Source organism: Natrix helvetica, assembly GCF_964273705.1.
Source record: "Natrix helvetica genome assembly, chromosome: 5".
NCBI lineage: Eukaryota > Metazoa > Chordata > Lepidosauria > Squamata > Natricidae > Natrix > Natrix helvetica.
The window spans coordinates 81,244,900-81,262,894 of NC_138551.1; the positions used below are offsets into that span (position 1 = coordinate 81,244,900).

At 39.2% G+C, this 17,995-nt stretch overlaps 1 protein-coding gene across 2 annotated transcripts in view; it reads left to right on the plus strand.

The window, feature by feature from the left end:
* PRKG1 (protein kinase cGMP-dependent 1) overlaps window positions 1-17,995 on the plus strand; it is a 999,829-nt gene that overhangs the window by 715,836 nt on the left and 265,998 nt on the right. For both annotated transcript variants that reach the window (XM_081955689.1, XM_081955688.1), the window contains exon 5: window positions 4,531-4,594. In XM_081955689.1, coding sequence (XP_081811815.1) covers window positions 4,531-4,594 — 64 coding nt within the window. The remainder of the gene's footprint in view (window positions 1-4,530; window positions 4,595-17,995) is intronic.

Consider the following 17,995-nt stretch of genomic DNA (forward strand, 5'->3'; position numbering starts at 1 on the left):
GGGAGGAACAGGGGCCAGTCCTGAGAGCTGAGGAAAGCTCAGACGAGGGCTCTGCGTCAGAGGCAGAGAGGGAGCTAGACAGCAGCGAGACAGAGGAACAGCTGGAGCCTATTCCCAGTGCGCACATGCGCAGAGCTGCCAGAAGACAAGAACAACTAAGAAAGCAGCTTCAACACAAGAGTAAAGCCACACCTTGGAAGTGATTGGCCCCTCCCATAGGAAATAAAAGAGGAATGAATGGGGAGTGGGCTTTTGCAGGAAACAATTTGTTCATGGGTCTGGAAAGTTCTGTTCGTGAGAAACTCTGTGCCAAGTTTTGCCTTGCTCTGTGTTTGGACACTTATTATCTGACAGCGCTCCTAACGGGATAAGGTGTGTGTAGATAAATATTCCTTTGAAAGACTGTTTGATAAGCCGTGCTGACTGAATGAATGAAAGGAATTCACAGTTGTGTAAATAAAAGAGGTTTTGTTGGGACTAAGACTTTGCTTTTACTTTCTAAGGAAGCCTGGGTAAGAACAGTTTTACAATATTGGGTAGTATGAGGGGTCATTGGTGTTCTCTGAGCTTGGTTGTTTTCTTGCAGATGTTTCATTACCCAAATTAGGTAACATCATTAGTGCTGATGTTGTACCAAGGATTCCTCATTTCAACCCTGAGCCACACCTATTTATCCTTTATCAGTACTAGATAGTGTGTTAGGCTCTGATGCCACTTCAAACAATGGTAGTTTCTCTATGCTTTTAATGAAATTCTTATTTATCTATAACCCTGTAGTTATGATCTTTACATATAAGATATAGTAATTAAGGAAGGAATTATTTCTGAAAACCCTGTTTATGTTCTGTATGCTAGAGTTTTTTTCAAGTATTGCATGAATTCCCCCCCCCCCCCAAAAAAATTAAATGACATTATTAAGTTCCACAAGGGAACCTCACTCCTATAATTATTATAATATAATTATAGTCATTATCCATATTTCTTTATTTTGTTTTCAGACTCAGCCAGAACGTAAAATATGCTGGGATATATAGCAGAATAATGCTTAGGTGTTGCCCATAAGAGTTGTTAGCGGCTCTGTTGAGTTTCATCCTTACGGCTTTGAATAATGGTGCATCTTTATACAAAATTTTAATATATAATATACAATTTTCTATGACATTTTTAACAATAACAAGATTTATCAAAAGGCACATTAAAAAGAAGCCATTTGAAGGCAAGCACTTCGTTTGACACATTAATACAGTAAATATATTAGTCTAAACTTACTTGAGTCGATCATGCTGAAGTAATTATTTACATTTAACATAGACTTCTGGGATAGAGAATTCTATTTAAGTTGCATTCCCATCTTTTCCATCCCTTTTGAAAGCAATTGTAGGACAAGTAGATTGCCAAAGACCATAAAGTTTATTGGTTTCTGCTGTCAGGATTCAGTGTTTCTAACTCCCTTGAGTAATGAAGAAGCTATCCATGCAGACGTCCCTAACGGTAAAATGTATTATCTTGTTAGGAGCAACATCACTCTTAGGAACTGGTGTTGCCATGTAGAAATCTGCAGATCCAGATGCTGAGGCTATCATTTTATAACAATGACACTGACCACAAATCATTTCTGTTTTGAGACAATTTACTTAACAACTATCTCCCTTGCCGCCTTTTCCCCTACTTATGTATGAACCGAATTTGTTCCATACACTAAGTGTTCAATACTAAAATTAAAACATTTTTGTCACTAATGCCCAATTAAGGAATTGATTGAGGTAAATCAAAGGGAAGTCTGCATAAAACATATATATTTTTGTACATCCTTCTGATAGTTTCATCCCATGCGCCTCAGAAGAAAACTAAGGAGGCGGAAACACAAGAGAGAAAACAATTTGTGTTATCTCCAAAAGAAAACCTATGATTTTATGGTTTTATCTGACAGCAAGAAATAAGTACAAAAATGTAGTCTTTTATCATGATGTTCCAATTGAGGTTGTATCATATGTGTATCACTATATCAGATGTACTATCCTTGTCTGTTAAGAAAAAATAGAAATATTGTTCCATGTTTAATGGAATGCAGTGAGTTGATCTGCTTAAATTCTGTTAATTATAACTTTGTTATTCAGAGCAAGATAAGGTGAAAATAACCAATTTATATAGTAAGTATTGTAGTACTGCATTTTTTCATTAAATGTACAGGTGGTCCTCAATTTACAACAGTTACCATTCAAAGTTATAATGGCCCTGAAAAAAGGACAATTTTTCACAGTTACAACCTTTGCAGCAGCCCCATGATCATGGGATCAAAATTCAGATGCTTGACAACTGACTCATACTTATGACCATTGTAGCGTTCTAAGGTCATGTGTTCACTTTTTGCAGCTTTCTGACAAGCGAAGTCAATAGGGAAGCCAACCAGGTTACTTATCAACTGCAGTGGTTCATTTAATAACTGTGGCAAGAAATGTCATAAAATGTGACAAAACTCACTTAATAAATTCTCATTTGATATCATACATTTTGAGCTCAATTATGGTCATAAGTCGAGGTGTACTTGATTTCTCTAAATGGAGAGTGGAACTTACATGAATAACCTATAAAGAGAGTCAAACATTTATGATCTCCTGCTTTATATCTTTCCCATGCCATACAATAGATCTATATGGAAATATTTACCCAGTTGAAATAAATATATTAGTGTTTTATTCAATATTGAAGATACTGTATACATTCACTGTTGCAATTTATAATTGGCTTAAATATTTTTTTAAAGAACTTTAAAAGTGTACTATTTTTTCTAATGTTTACATTTGAAAAAAATCTTTAAAATTATCTGTAAACTTTTAGATCAGTCATAATTCCATAGAAACGTAGCTGACATTTATTAAATATTATTAAAGTATCAAGTGCATTGTACATGTTAGATTAATATTTTGTATCTCAATATTTTGTGTCCCAAAGCATTTGATGCAAGCATTTTAATTCAGCAAGGGATCAAACCGAACAAAATTGTGTAGCTCGTAACAGTTAAGACAAACCAATGTTTAGAAAAATTCCAGATTATGATAAGAAAACTGATGATAGGCTGAACAATGTTTGAATGGTTAGAATATGTTAACTCTGAAGCAGTTTTAAGTACAGTATGAGTAAGTTTAATGTTCTGCATTTAGGGTTAATATTTTATGTCAAGAATGTCACAATGAAGCATCAAAAGTGGTATGCACATATCAACTTTCACTGTTTTTTAGGTTCTTCTGCCTTATATATGAACATTATGAGGTGCACCTCTATTTCCATTCTGAATGCTAGTAAAAAATCACAATGGGAAAGGTTGAAATCACAGTGAATGATCTTACATAATACAAAGTCTACTATATTGTCTCCATTAAGTAGAAATTAATTTAGTTAGAAATAATATTGAGAGTAAACACGAAATAGATTTTTGACTCTTTAAAATTGGTTTTTTAAAATTGTGAAAGACAGTCAAAAATATTGTTAAATACAGGTGGTCTTTGACTTATGATCACAATTGAGCCCAAAATTTCTGCTGCTAAGCAAGGCAGTTGTTAAGTTGTGAGTTTTGCTCGATTTTACAACATCATGCTTGTTAAGTATATCGCTGAAGTTTTGAGTCACTAACATGGTTGATAAGCGAATCTGGATTCCCCGTTGACTTTGCTTGTCAGAAGGTCACAAAAGGTGATCTCATGACCTTGAAACCCTGTAGCCATCATAAAAATACATGCCAGTTACCAAGCATTTAAATTTTGATCACATAACTATGGAGATGCTGCAACAGTCAGGCCTGAGGAGAGGGGGGTGCACTGGTACATCGTTCGGGGGCCCATGGAGCTCAAAGGGGGCCCATGAATGGGAACATTTTTAAAATTTTTACAAAACCAAATTTTTAAAAAGAAAAACAATATTGGATATATGCTTCACACTTTGCATGTATAGCAAGACCACCTTGCAGCCTTGTTTGACATAACCCTTATTAATCTGAAACTCAGTGAACAGTTATTTATGTAATTTATTGAATGTTAATTTCATTACTTGTTTATTTAAGTTTACAAGGTTAGTTTCATTTTGTTGAAATGAAAAATGAAATATATATGAATATATTTTATATTTCATTTCAGTTTATGAATGGTTATGAAATGACATCTCAAAAATCTGGAGCTCAAAAACACTGTACATTGTAAATGTACAATTAGGACATTATTGATTTATGTGTCCGTGTGTAGATGAGTTGACCCATACTAGTCTTTTTCCAGCACTTAATAATCCTCTTGGCAACCCTGGCAACAGTCATAAGTGTGAAAAAGGGTCGTAAATCACTTTTTTCATTGTAACTTCAAATGGTCACTAAATGAATGATTATAAGTCGAGGACTCCCTGTATGAAGTTTTCTTATTGCATGTGTGTTTAAATGGACTTGTATATTCTACAGGTTTATTTTTATTTTTTCTGGAGCTTTTCTCAAGAAATAAAAATTTACAATTATATCAACTCACGGGATCTTTCATCTTTGTCTTACAGTGTTCCAACATTCCAGAGCCTTCCTGAAGAGATCCTTAGTAAACTTGCTGATGTTCTTGAAGAGGTATTTAATTTTAATTTGGGGACATACTTTAAGGAATGAAGTAGCCAATCTTTTGTCATGAAAGTATTTCAACCCTTCCCTATTGGGACATTTCTGATGGATAAAAATATTGTACTTGGAAAAATGTCCTATTGGTTAGGGACATCATGATAATATTAATGTTTTTTTAATTGTTAGGTACAATTCTGAGGTAATGATCCAGCACAGGGAAATCAGAAAGTCCAGGCCGCTTAAAATTAATACAAAGGTTTATTGCATATGCATGGTCTCTACAAATATCTGAACTACTAACAGTCAAAGGAAATTGGCGGTAGATAACAATCAGTGGAATTCAAAGTGGGCTGAACCTAGAACTTTGGTGGGTGCAAAAGGACTCAAGACTGATGACACATTTGACCCCTCCCTCAGGCTCAGCTTGGTCATCCCCTACAATCGTACTCAGCTGTGGCATTAATAGTGGTGTAAAAAGACTTGTAAGTAGGATTATACATTTTGCAATTGACCTTCCATCACACCCTATCCTAGCCCACTCCAAACATATAGGTACATAATATAAATTCAGTCCGTATCACTACTAAAATTTGGATGGGCTGAAGCATTGAAGAATTTTCATGATAGTATATATGTTATCATAGCTTCATGGGAATTGTATACTTTAAATTCTCTTACATCAATAGATTAAGCTGGGTGTGATAGATTTGCACAATTGATATCTCGACCCCCAGACTTCCAATGACAAGGACATTTCCAAAATTCATGGAAAGTCAAGTGCTAGCCTGTTTTCCCGAAAATAAGACCTCCTCTGATAATAAGCCCAACCGGGCTTTTGACCTCATGCAGTAAAATAAGCCCTCCCCCAAAAAATAAGGCCTCCCCAAAAATATTTAAATGCATGCGCAGCCAGTCCCCGCCATTTTCTCTGGTTGCTTGCGCACAAACAACACCAGGTGAAGAGGCGAGGCTGGAGAGGGGAAAGGGAGAGGGGAACATGCCCCACGCACCCCACACACTCTTACCTAATGGCTGTTCCTGCAACCCTAGCCACCGCACTGCTTCTGTCACACTAATGGCTGCCACAAAAAGGGTGGTAGACCCAGCATCGCACCTCACTGCTGCCACAGCGCAACACAGCAGCAGCCATAAGGTGACCATGCTCGTCTCCTGCACCTCAGAAATAATAAGACCTCCCCAAAAATAAGGCCAAGTGCTTATTTCAGGGGGGTCCAAAGAAAATAAGACCTTGTCTTATTTTCAGGGAAACACAGTAAGAAATGTGAGGATCAAACCTTTGTTATCCCCAGCTCTTCCTGCAGTTTTCATTCTTCTATTTTTCAAGATGGAAAAAAGGGAAAGGAAAGAATCTACAGATGTCTAGATCAGCTTTCCCCCCCCCCCCGAAATACATAAATTGTAAAGACCCAGAAGGAAAAATTCAATTTAAATCAAGCCCAGTGGAATGCATTTGACACTATTTCTGCTTTTAACTTGCAAGCTGAAATTGGGAACAGTTTATCAGCATAAGTAAGTAGTTAATTTGGTCCAGTAAATAATCCCAGGTAGTTATTTCATTGGAATGAACATCAGTGTGCTTTAAAATGCAGTGCCTTTCTCTAAAATAGTCCTCTTGGAAACGGATGATTTTTTTAAATTGGCGCTAATGAAGCCAGTTCCCAGTTCATATTGATCACTTGTGGAATTATAGCTTCCTTTTGCTCCGCCACATGTCAATGGAATTTTAATGATTTAGATTTCCTGAAATCCCTAACAATTAAGATACTTTGATGTTAGAATTCTGAAGAAATATTTCCAGAACCTCAGCTCCTTAGGGAACATGCCAAATTTGTGCTTATTCAATCAAAATATACATATTAATTTCACATCCAACAGCTTGTATTATTTATCTTCCTAATTACTACTTTTGCACCTGGAAAATTACATACTTATAAATCTTGCAGGAATAATTAAAGGCCATTAATATGTCATCTTGTATTTGTTTAATTATATGATATCTATACATACAAAACTGTGTTCTTTTCCTACATGGTTATAGATTTTTCTCATGCACTTGACCACTGTTAGCTAATGTTAAAATAATGAAAGAAAATAACTACCAATTCTCTTCACATGGATTGTTTTTGACATTTTAAAACAAGTTCCATTTTAGACTTGACATTTATTAATATTTATCAGTTGCCTTTTGTACTTTCATCTAGCTTGTGGATGAACCAACAATTTAACATGACAATGATGGCTTTTTCTTCGTTTCTTTTACATTCAGTTCAGCGGGGATGGGAGGGAAATCAGTAGAAAAATACAATGCGCATAGTATATCAATAATCCGTTTCTTTTAAAAGTCAGGCACAGGCGAGGGGGGGAAAACACAGAACCTAAAAGTATAAACTATCTTTTTTTTATTTGAAACAGAAAATAGCTGTGATCTAAGGGTAATTCTATATAATCTTCACATGGAAAAATCAATAAAGCAATATAACAGTGCAAAACATTTAAAAGCTTTGGAAAGGAAACATATCTTCTTGAAATGTAGAGGCAGCCAAATCCAGCTGAACGCTCAGCATGACTGATTGAACTCATTCCAAGGTTTTATTTTATTTTATTATATTATATTTATTTTACTTTCCATATGATCATGAAGACAACAGTGATTAAACAATTTTACATTGATTAAAATCCAACACAATAAAGACCAAAACAATTAGTTCATAACTGGATGCTGAGATAAAACCACAACAGCCCATCAACATAACCAAATCACGGGCACTGCGACATTTACCATCCCCATGACTGATGATACAGCCACAGCTTTAAAACCTTATGAAAGGCCAACAGGGTCAGGGATAATCCAATCTCCAGAGGGGCTGATGTTCTAAGGGGCAGGTGGCATCCCCAAAGTGGATCACTTGTGTGGTCCTTACAAACGCTTTCATTAGCTTAAGAGAAAGAAGGACTAGGGGAGATATGATAGCATTGTTCCAATATCTCAGGGGTTGCCACAAAGAAGAGGGAGTCAAACTATTCTCCAAAGCACCTGAGGGTAGAACAAGAAACAATGGGTGGAAACTAATCAAGGAGAGAAGCAACTTAGAACTGAGGAGAAATTTCCTGACAGTTAGAACAATTAATCAGTGGAACAGCTTGCCTCCAGAAGTTGTGAATGCCCCAACACTGGAAGTCTTTAAGAAGATGTTGTATAGCTATTTGTCTGAAACGGTATAGGGTTTCCTGCCTAGGCAGGGGGTTGGACTAGAAGACCTCCAAGGTCCCTTCCAACTCTACTATTGTATTAGAAGACAACCACTAGCATGCCTCTCCTGCTGAATCTGATGAGAATAAATTGGAGAGAGACAGCCCCTCAAATAACCCAGATGGATGCAGTGAGGGGCTTTTTATAGGTAACTACCAGGAGAACTGGTAGGGGCGGCTGCAAAAGGCTTCACCCACCCACCCCAACATAATGCGTGAGCACTGCGCATGCACAGAGGACAGTGCGCATGCACAGATGCGGCACGCGCGAGTGAAGCTAGCAGGTACGTGTGTTCAATTTGTAAACCTGTAGGGAAGATAAGTAAATCCCATCGCTGGTAACTACGTATAAACATTTTGGATTGAATTTAAAAGCATACTGCCAACCAATTGTGGAGTAGATGTGTGGTATCTGTAGGTTAAGGAGTGCTCACAATTGCCTGTCCTACCGCCTTTTGAACCAACTGCAACTTCAATTGTAGTTGTTTAAAGCACTGTACAGCAATCCATTTGGGTGGTGATTTATGAGTCATTGTTGAACAGAGCATCTTGATCCAGGAACAAATGCAACTGGCCAGCAGCACAAAGATGTACAAAAGCTCTCATAGCCAGATCTGTCACCTATTCTTCAAGCAGAAGCCATACTTTCAGGAAAATCCACAAACTGTACACTACAAACACAAGTACTATGTGTTGTAAAAGTACAATAATATTAGCATAAGATGGTCATAAATGTGGAAGATATCTAGTGTCCATTAAGTCTCCTTCTACAGTGACATTTTTAGTACTTCATTTAGAATTGCACTACTTTTGTAAAAAAAAAAAATCCATTCCAAGAGATTCATATTAATAACATGTCTTAATGCCTTTATTCAAGTATTGCATCTTTCTAAATCTTTTTCAAATTACCTTTACTAATAAAATTTCTACCTCATTTTCCACTGCAGTTATAGTTTTTAAGACATTTTATAAAAATTATAGAATAGCCACAAAATGATAAATATAAAAAAAAATTTAACATTTTTTAAAAATGTATGCATGAGAGTCTTGTCATTGATTATGTGATTGGTTAATGTAACATTTGCAAACCAACAACAAAGCTGAAAGAGCATTTTAAAAAAGCCACCTGGCTTGGATAACATAATGCCCATTATGGATTTCTCAAAGGAAATTAGACAGGAAATTCTGACAGAATTCAGCAATATAAATTATAAAGAAAAGGGAGCTGATAATGAAAAAAATAACCATTCAAGTGGGTATTTCATTTAACTAATAGTAATCCAAAGAACATGGAGGACATGTAATAAAAGAGAGGAAAATTCAGGAATTCCAGATTAAAGGAGACAAGATCAAAATTACTTTTTAAAACTCTGGCTAACACTCTACAAAAGTACAGATAAAGCCTTATCTTATTTCAGCTTCCAGAGTTGGAAGGAACCTTGGAGGTCATCTAGTCCAACCCCCCGCTCAAGCAGGAGACCCTATCTATACCAGTGATGGCGAACCTATGGCATGCTTGCCACAGGTGGCACGCGGAGCCATTTGTCAGGTCACACGAGGCTGCCCTGTTAGCTGGCCAGGCTCCAGAGGCTTTATATGAACCTGCGGAGGGTGAAAAGAGCCCCCGCGGAGGCCCTCCGGAGGCTTCATGAGTTTCCCTGAAGCTTCTGGAGCACAAAAACCCACCCTTGCGGGCAAACTGGAAGTTTGGGAACGGACTTCCTGTGCTCGGAGGGTCGTTTTGACTGCTCCGGAGGCTTCAGGGAAGCCTCCTGAAGGTCCCTGAAGCCTTTGGAGTGCTCAAAACGACCCTCCGAGCAAACCGGAAGTCACTTCTGGTTTGCTCAGAGGGTCATTTTGACTGCTTCGGAGGCTTCAGGGAAGCCTCCTAAAGGTCCCTGAAGCCTCCGGAGGGCTTCCGGGGGGGCAGGGGAAGCTGTTTCCGCCCTTCCCAAGCTCCTATAAAGCCTCTGGAGCCTGGGGAGGGCAAAAAAAGCATGCAAAAATGGGGAGAGGTCGCGCCTGTAGTGTGCGCATGCACATTGGAGGGGGTGTCACGCATTGCATTATGGGTGCGGCACGCCTGCACACGACCCCCCTGCACTTCCCCCACTTATGGCATGCGAGCCAAAAAAGGTTCGTCATCGCTGCTCTATACCATTTCAGACAAATGGCTGTCCAGTCTCTTCTTAAAAGATATGGAGCCCCCACAACTTCTCAAGGCCAGCTATTCCACTGATTGATTGTTCTCACTTTCAGGAAACTTCTCCTTAGTTCTAGGTTGCTTATTTCCTTGGTTAGTTTCCAAACATTGCTTCTTGTCTTGCCTTTGTTGCTTTGAAAAGTAGGTTGTCCCTCTATTTTTTGTGGCAGCCGCTCAAATATTGGAACACCCCTAGTTCTTTAAACTAGACATACCCAGTTCCTGCAACAGTTCATAATATTTTAACCTCCAGAACTCTAATCATCTTTGTTGCTGTCCTCTGCACTCTTTCCAGAGTCTCAACATCTTTTTTTATATTGTGGTGACCACAACTAGCTGCAGAATTAAAAGTAAGATCTTACCAAGCAAGGGTTAGTAGTACCAACCCTTCACATGATCTTGATTCTATCCCCTCTTGTTAATTCAGCCTAGATTGCGTTGACTTTTTTGGCAGCTGCTACACACTGCTGGCTCATATTTAAGTGATTGTCCACTAGGATTCCAAGATCCCTGTCGCAGTTACTGCTATTTTATTTTATGTTATTATTGTATTATATTGTATTGTATTGCTATTGGTATATTGTTATATGTATATATTGTTATAGCTAAATAAGCAAGACCTCTGTGTTCCATCAACAGAGAAAATTTTATTACTGTGATCAAAGACCACAGATATACAAACCAATTCAAAGATCCAACCAGGGATGGGTTCCTGCCAGTTCTAACCTCTTCTATAGAAAAGGTTCCACAAATCTACCATGCTGTTTAGAACCGGTTCCAGCTCCCTCCCCCCGCCCATCCGCACCATGCTTGCCCCTCCCACCACTCACTGATTGACTGGCTCACCAATCGCCCCACCCGCCTCTAACAGTCCTATCTAAACCTTAAAGTCTTAAAGCTGTCAAGTTTGAACATCCCTGGGGTTTTTTTCCTAAAGGGTTAGGGGTGCAAGGGTCTTGTAACTTGACAGCTTTAAGACCTGCACACTTCAATGCTAGAGTTCCTGAGCCAACATGGCTAGAGGAGGAATTCTGGGAGTTGAAGTCCACAAGTCTTAAAGCTGTCAAGTTTGAACACCCCTGGGTTTTTTTTTTTTTCTAAAAGGTTAGGGGCGCAAGGGTCTTGTAACTTAAATTTAAGACTTGCGTGCTTCAAATGCCAGAGTTTCTGAGCCAACATTTTGGTTGCTAAGCAAGAGCGTTGCACATGGCCAGCAAGCAACTCCCACAAAGCAGGCCACACCTACAGAAGAGGTTCTGAAAAATTTTGAAACCCATCACTGGACCCAACATATACAAAAAATCGATAAAATTACTCAAATGATAAGCCTCAGTATATATAAAAATTTGTTCATTTGGAATTTTCCTATCTTTCACTTCCTGTACGGTAATGCATCAAAATGTGCTAATGACATGGCTCTCCAGCATTTTGAAATGTTAATTTGGCTTAAATGCATTGGAACTAATAGGCTGACTCCAGGATAAACCACTCTTGGCTGACAAGTTTGAACTTGCTCTTCCATACATAACAGACATGTCCAATGAAGGGAAAAGATCTAAAGTAATCAATTCAAGAGACCCCATTCCCATCCAAAATGACTGCTACTAGGGAAGGTCTCTTAGTCTATACTTTACATTTTATAAATGTTGTGCAAATTAAAACTTTTTTTAACTCCAGCCTAATTGCTGGTAGTGAAGAAAATAAATCTCTCAAGTGTGAACTTACTCTAGCTTCTGATCAGTGGTGGGTTCCGGATCCTGTTCCAACCGGTATGGTTGGAATGGGCCCGGCAGTGTCCACGTGGATGTGTGCGCGCACATGCAGCGCACGCATGCGTCTTACCGCATCCATGAGACTCCGCGACACTCCAGCTGTTCAGCAGAGTGTCACGTGCCATGCTCAGAAGCACGGAAGCCAAAAAGACAGGTAAGGAGCTCGGACGGGCGGGCGGCCCCTCTGGAGCACCCTACCGGAACAGTATCCAGTGCTCCGGGCAGGCTCCAGAATGCCCATACCACGGCATACCGCCTGCAACCCATCACTGCTTCTGATGATGCTACCTAGTTTGGTAATGAAAAGTCTTCAAAAAGACAATGAAGCTCAGAAAGGACCCCAGAGTTACAACTCTGAGCTACAAATATTCTCTTCTATCAGTAACTACTATGTGTCATAGGTGCTTCCATCTGGTCCTTCTACTATGGAATGTACCATTCAAGAAATATCTTTCTAAGTCTTTTAGAAAAATGATGAAGGCTCATCTATTTTATCATGTTTTTAAAACTGTTGGTGGAAATAATTTTGATTTTAATAACATTTATTTCAATAATTTTCATTCATCTGTTTTAATTTTTATGCTTGCTAATTTTGATAGTTGTAATCTACCTTAAACCAAGCAGTTTTCCTACCAGGGGTACATAACTGGTTTGCCGTTGTCTTCTTGCAAGATGTTTTTGACTTCCCAGTCTAGCCGTAGTACTTCCTAGTATCTCCCATCTAAGTCCTAAGCAGGCCTCATCATATTAGGTCTGACATGAAGAAGATTGACAGCCAACTGTACCTTTAGTAACACTCTTCAGCATCAGAAACATCCTGACAGGGAAAACAGCTCAAGCTGAAAACTGAGCATTTAAAAAAGTCCCTAACACCTCATATGGAGCTTAAAACATAAAGAAAAAAATTGACAACCTGGAAGCAAATTGGACCCATACAGTGTTTTTAGCTCAGCATGAGAAAAAAATGTGTGTATAAGCTCTACATTTTCTCAGATGTTTTATGGACAATCGGGGAAGCAGTTAATGAGAACTTTTAATATGCCGATCCATGTAGAGAAGTGTTTAACGTGCTTCTCCCAACCTATCCTTCTTTACTACGCCCCTGAAATAAGCTATAGCCCTCACTAATTGTACAAAAGGTGAATAAACACTAATGCATCATGTTCTTACCTACAGCATTTCAATGTTCATCAATATCCTAGTTAAGATAGAATTGTGTGTACACAGCCTAATTAAACCTGAAGAAAATTAAAGCACTTTAAAATCCCCAGTGAACAATTTCCAGAGCTAACACCTGAATTTATAAAATCACTCTCAAGCTTAAATTGCAAAGTTGGTGTTAACGTACTTTCTACACAGTTTGATATTTGGCTTTTCAGATTTATGGCTCTGTTTGAAGAGATATGTTAACAAATGATGATTAATTGTTAGTCAATAATTTTGTCTTGGCCAATGGCACATGCTGTTATTTTGATGCCTCTTCGGGAGATAACACCCCTTGTAAATGACAGGTATTAAGCGGGGAATTATGTATGTGTTTGCAGATATATGTGTGTGTGTGTGTGTGTAAATATATATATATATATTTGTGTTGTATTTGTACTGATAAATAAATAAAGGGAGACTAGTATAGATCTATTTCGAGCTAATTAGCTCTCATCAGCTAGCCATACCCTTACTGGGATTCGAACCTGGGCTGTATTATATCTTAGGCAGGAGTCTTAGCCACTAAGCCACAGGCTGTCCTCCTTATCAGTTGAGGTGTAACACAAATACATACATACATACATACATACATACATACATACATACATACATACATACATACATATATACTACAATATTGATATTATTTTATATCAATAAGTTATCATTGCATGCAGCATTATAGTGTACCATGAGTCATAGTGGTGCAGTGGTTAGAATGCAGTACTGCAAGCTACTTCTGTTGACTGCAAGCTGCCTGCAATTTGGCAGATCGAATCTCACCAGGCTCAAGGTTGACTCACACTTCCATCCTTCTGAGGTCGGTAAAATAAGGATCCAGATTATTGAGGGAAATATGCTGACTCTGTAAACCACTTAAAGAGGTTTGGAAAGCACTGTGAAGTGGTATATAAGTCTAAGTGCTATTGCTATTGTTATAGTTGGCTCCACCAAATAAGTGAAATTAGTTTTCTTAGATCTGTGCCACACTATATAAAAGCAGGAGTAAATGTACCACTTAATTGATTATTTGAGGAGCCATCTCACCCTGATAAGACTACCTCTCCACTCCAGCAGAAAGAGCATACTGCATGTCCCATTGGTCAAGGAATTTTGATCGGTGGGATCCAGGACAAGAGCCTTCTCTGCTGTGGCTCCTGCCCTTTGGAGTATTTCTTGCTCTGCCAGATGGCTTGGGACACCAAAGGGAGAGCTTCAGAGGTGGCATTCAGCAGGTTCTGAACAGTTCTGGAGAACCGGTAGCGGAAATTTTGAGTAGTTCAGAGAACCAGTAAATACCACCTCTGACTGGCCCCACCCCATCTATTCTCTGCCTCCCAAGTCCCAGATGATCGGGAGGAATGGGGATTTTGCAGTAACCTTCCCCTGGAGTGGGGAGGGAATGGAGATTTTACAGTATCCTTCCCCTGCAACTTCCACCAAGCCACTCCCATCAAGCCACGCCCACAGAACCAGTAGTAAACAATTTGGAATCCCACCACTGGAGAGCTTCAAACTCGAGCTGGTTGATTAAGCAAGAGTTAACCCCTCATTTCCCCCTCCTCCCCCCGTGCAACCGGCTGCAATCTCCTCCACCTTGCATCAATCATTTTATTCCTTTTGTATTATGATTTTACTGGGCATCTTTATATTTACATGATTTTAATGTTTTTATGTTGTAAGCCACCCAGGGTCGCTTTGAAATGAGATGGGCGGCAAATAAATTTCATGATAAATAAAAATAAATAACTAATAATAGTATTACTTTAGGCTCAGTTCCTTAGATGTTAATGCCATCATACTAAGTACTATAAATTGGTACCCCTGAACTATAAATTAGTTCAGAGTGGGGGTAGGGGGAAGCCAGTGTGTGTGTGTGTGTGTGTGTGTGTGTGTGTGTGTGTGTTTGTGTGTTTTCAGGCCTTCCTATCCACCCATTAAAGCATTTTGGAAAGACAAAAACACACACAGTCCAATATATTTTCCTTGTACAATGTCTACAGTTGGAGACGAAGCTTCTATGTCACTCCTCTTTAATTTCCCCAAATTCTCTTAATTTCTAATGGGAAGACTTTTGCCTCTACACAGTTCTGGTGCACAGAGCACCAGCAGAGAGAATAATTTTCCAATTTAAGTAGGGAACGCCTCATTTCTGCTCCATGGCCATTGCCTTTTTCATGAAAAGAAGGAAGGCAAAGCATATGGTTTGTTTATGGGATCTTTTTTCCCCCTTATTTTTATTTCTGACTTCTTCTCACAAGGCGAAGACAAGCTTTTGAATAGGCCCCAAAGGATATACAATCAATTCTTGTCATTCGTGGTACTTACATTCCAGAAAGTTGCCATGCACGTTGAATTTATGAATACTGAAACGTCAGCTCGGAATATGTGCATTAGGTGACTCAAACTTTTTGCCACTCTCCCTGTGTACAAATGACTGCAAAAGTGCTGCATGTATCGATTTTGCAGTTACAAATTCAGAATCCCCAAATGACAAAATTGACTGTAACTTTGTTGTGTGATCACATTGATGGTGTTTCATTCTTGGCTTGTATTATTTTCCAACCACTCAACAGCCAAACAGAAGAATACCAACATTTTTGGAGCTCTGCATGATGTAGAATCATTGGCTGACAGGGTTTGAAGCTACTTTTAAAGCAAAATTATACTTTCATATTTCAATAAATATACAAGAGCGTGACAGTAACGTAACTTACGTTGCACGGTTTTGAAAATAGCAAAGTGAGCTTAGGTGTGCAGGATGGTTTAAAAATGAAAACGGTATATATTTCCACTTTTTATTCCAGAATGCTTTTGAAATGTTGCATTTCCCAAGTAAGCACAGCCTGCTTCCATTGCATTGTAAAGACAAAAGAAGAAAAAAACATAGCACCATCTATTTCAGGGACAGACATTTAACAGAAGCCAATTGCAGACATTATATGCATGTCTCCAGATGGGAGACTGAAGATAAACCCTTTTATTACTGTGCCACTTGGATTGAGATCGTAGCTATAGAAAATGGATGGATGGATGAATGGATGGATAGATGGATGGATGGATGGATGCATGGATGGATGGATGGTCTTCCTTTCTGTCTTCTGCCCCTATAGCTCCCAATAATTACTGTGCTAAGTAACAAACAAGGGATACAATTGGGGTATATGTCAGCCCCCCCTCCCTCACCTTAGATAGTGTTTGATTAAAATTAAAACACTGTGAAATATAAAAGTCCACTTAATTAGGATAAAGGCAGGCTAGAAACAGGGTAAGATAAATATGTCTGGTAGAAGGCAATTAATTGCATTTCACTGTATTTGTGGTGGATCAATGTATGCATGTATGTATGTATGTATGTATGTATGTTTTTATAGCATCCTTGGCCTGTTTGTCTAAGATGGTATTGTTTAGTTAACTTGCTGTGGGGTGTGTTTTTTGTTGTTATTTTTTGCTTGAATTTCTGCCATTAGGGTTTTTAATTTGACTGTCTAATGTTCACAGTTACAGTCTGGTGATAATGTGTCTGGTAAATAAGAAGTATCTCTTATAAAGCTGCTGATTTTCCAGTGCAGTTTAACGTCGCTTCGATTTGTTTTCGTGACTATATTGTAACCCATTCAGATAATGTATTTGCAAAGTACAAGATAAAGATCAATAACTATCACCATTACAACCGCTGCTATTACTAGTGCTCGAGTGGCCAGAGAAGGAAGAATAGGGTAGGAAGACTGAAATATTGAAAAGGTTAATTCAGAAACCTGCCTTGTTATGGGACTATGGTTTCATAAATTTCCCTGAGTAGGTTAAGTAATAGCAGGCATAGCACACAAGCGATGCTTGAGTAGGGTCTGCAGGATTGTCTGAGATGGTACACATCCTCTTCATGGCCAGTTTTCCTTGTTACCTTCTGGGAGGTAGGCTTCGTGGAGGCTTTGTGGAGTCTGATGCAGAACATCAGATTCAGCCACCTATTTGTTCCATATATAGCCGTGATGGCAAACCTATGGCACACATGCTGGGCACACAAATCATCACCCGTTGGTCTTCCAGGTTCAGTGCACCAGCCAGCTGATCTTCAGGTGTGCGGGAGCGCCGGAAACCAGAACAGCAGCTACCCAGTGCGCATGCATGCACCGGATGGCTACTCTTCTGGTTTCTGGCAAGGGTCTTCCGGTTGTTGGCATGCATGCATGCGCAACATGGGCAAGGGTCACCTGGTCTTCCGGTTGTTGGCGTGCATGCATGCGCAAAGACCAGCTGGCCGGTCTGGAAGATCATCTTCCCAGAAAAGGTTCGCCAACACTGATATATACAGGGGTGGGTTCCTGCCAGTTCTAACCTCTTCTATAGAAGAGGTTCACAAATCTACAGTGCCGTTTAGAACCGGTTCCAGCTCCCTCCCCCCCGCCCGTCTGCCCCATCATCAAGATGAAGAGTGAGAGGAGGAATTCTGGGAGTTGAAGTCCACATGTCTTAAAGCTGTCAAGTTTGAACACCCCTGGGTTTTTTTTCTAAAGGGTTAGGAGTGCAAGCGTCTAGTAACTTGACAGCTTTAAGATTTGCACATTTCAATGCCAGAGTTCCTGAGCCAACATGACTGGAGGAGGATTTCTGTGAGTTGAAGTCCACAAGTCTTAAAGCTGTCAAGTTTGAACACCTCTGGGTTTTTTTTTTTTCTAAAAGGTTAGGGGTGCAAGGGTCTTGTAACTTAAATTTAAATTTAAGACTTGCGTGCTTCAAATGCTAGAGTTTCTGAGACAACATTTTGGTTGCTAAGCAAGAGCGTTGTTAAGTGAGTTTCACCACATTGTACAAGTTGGCCACGCCCACCCATTCACATGACTACCAAGTCACTCCCATTCGGTCATATAGCTGGCAAGCCACTCCCACCTGGTCACATGGCCGGCAAGCCACTCCCACAAAGCAGGCCACACCTACAGAAGAGTATGAATAGGATAA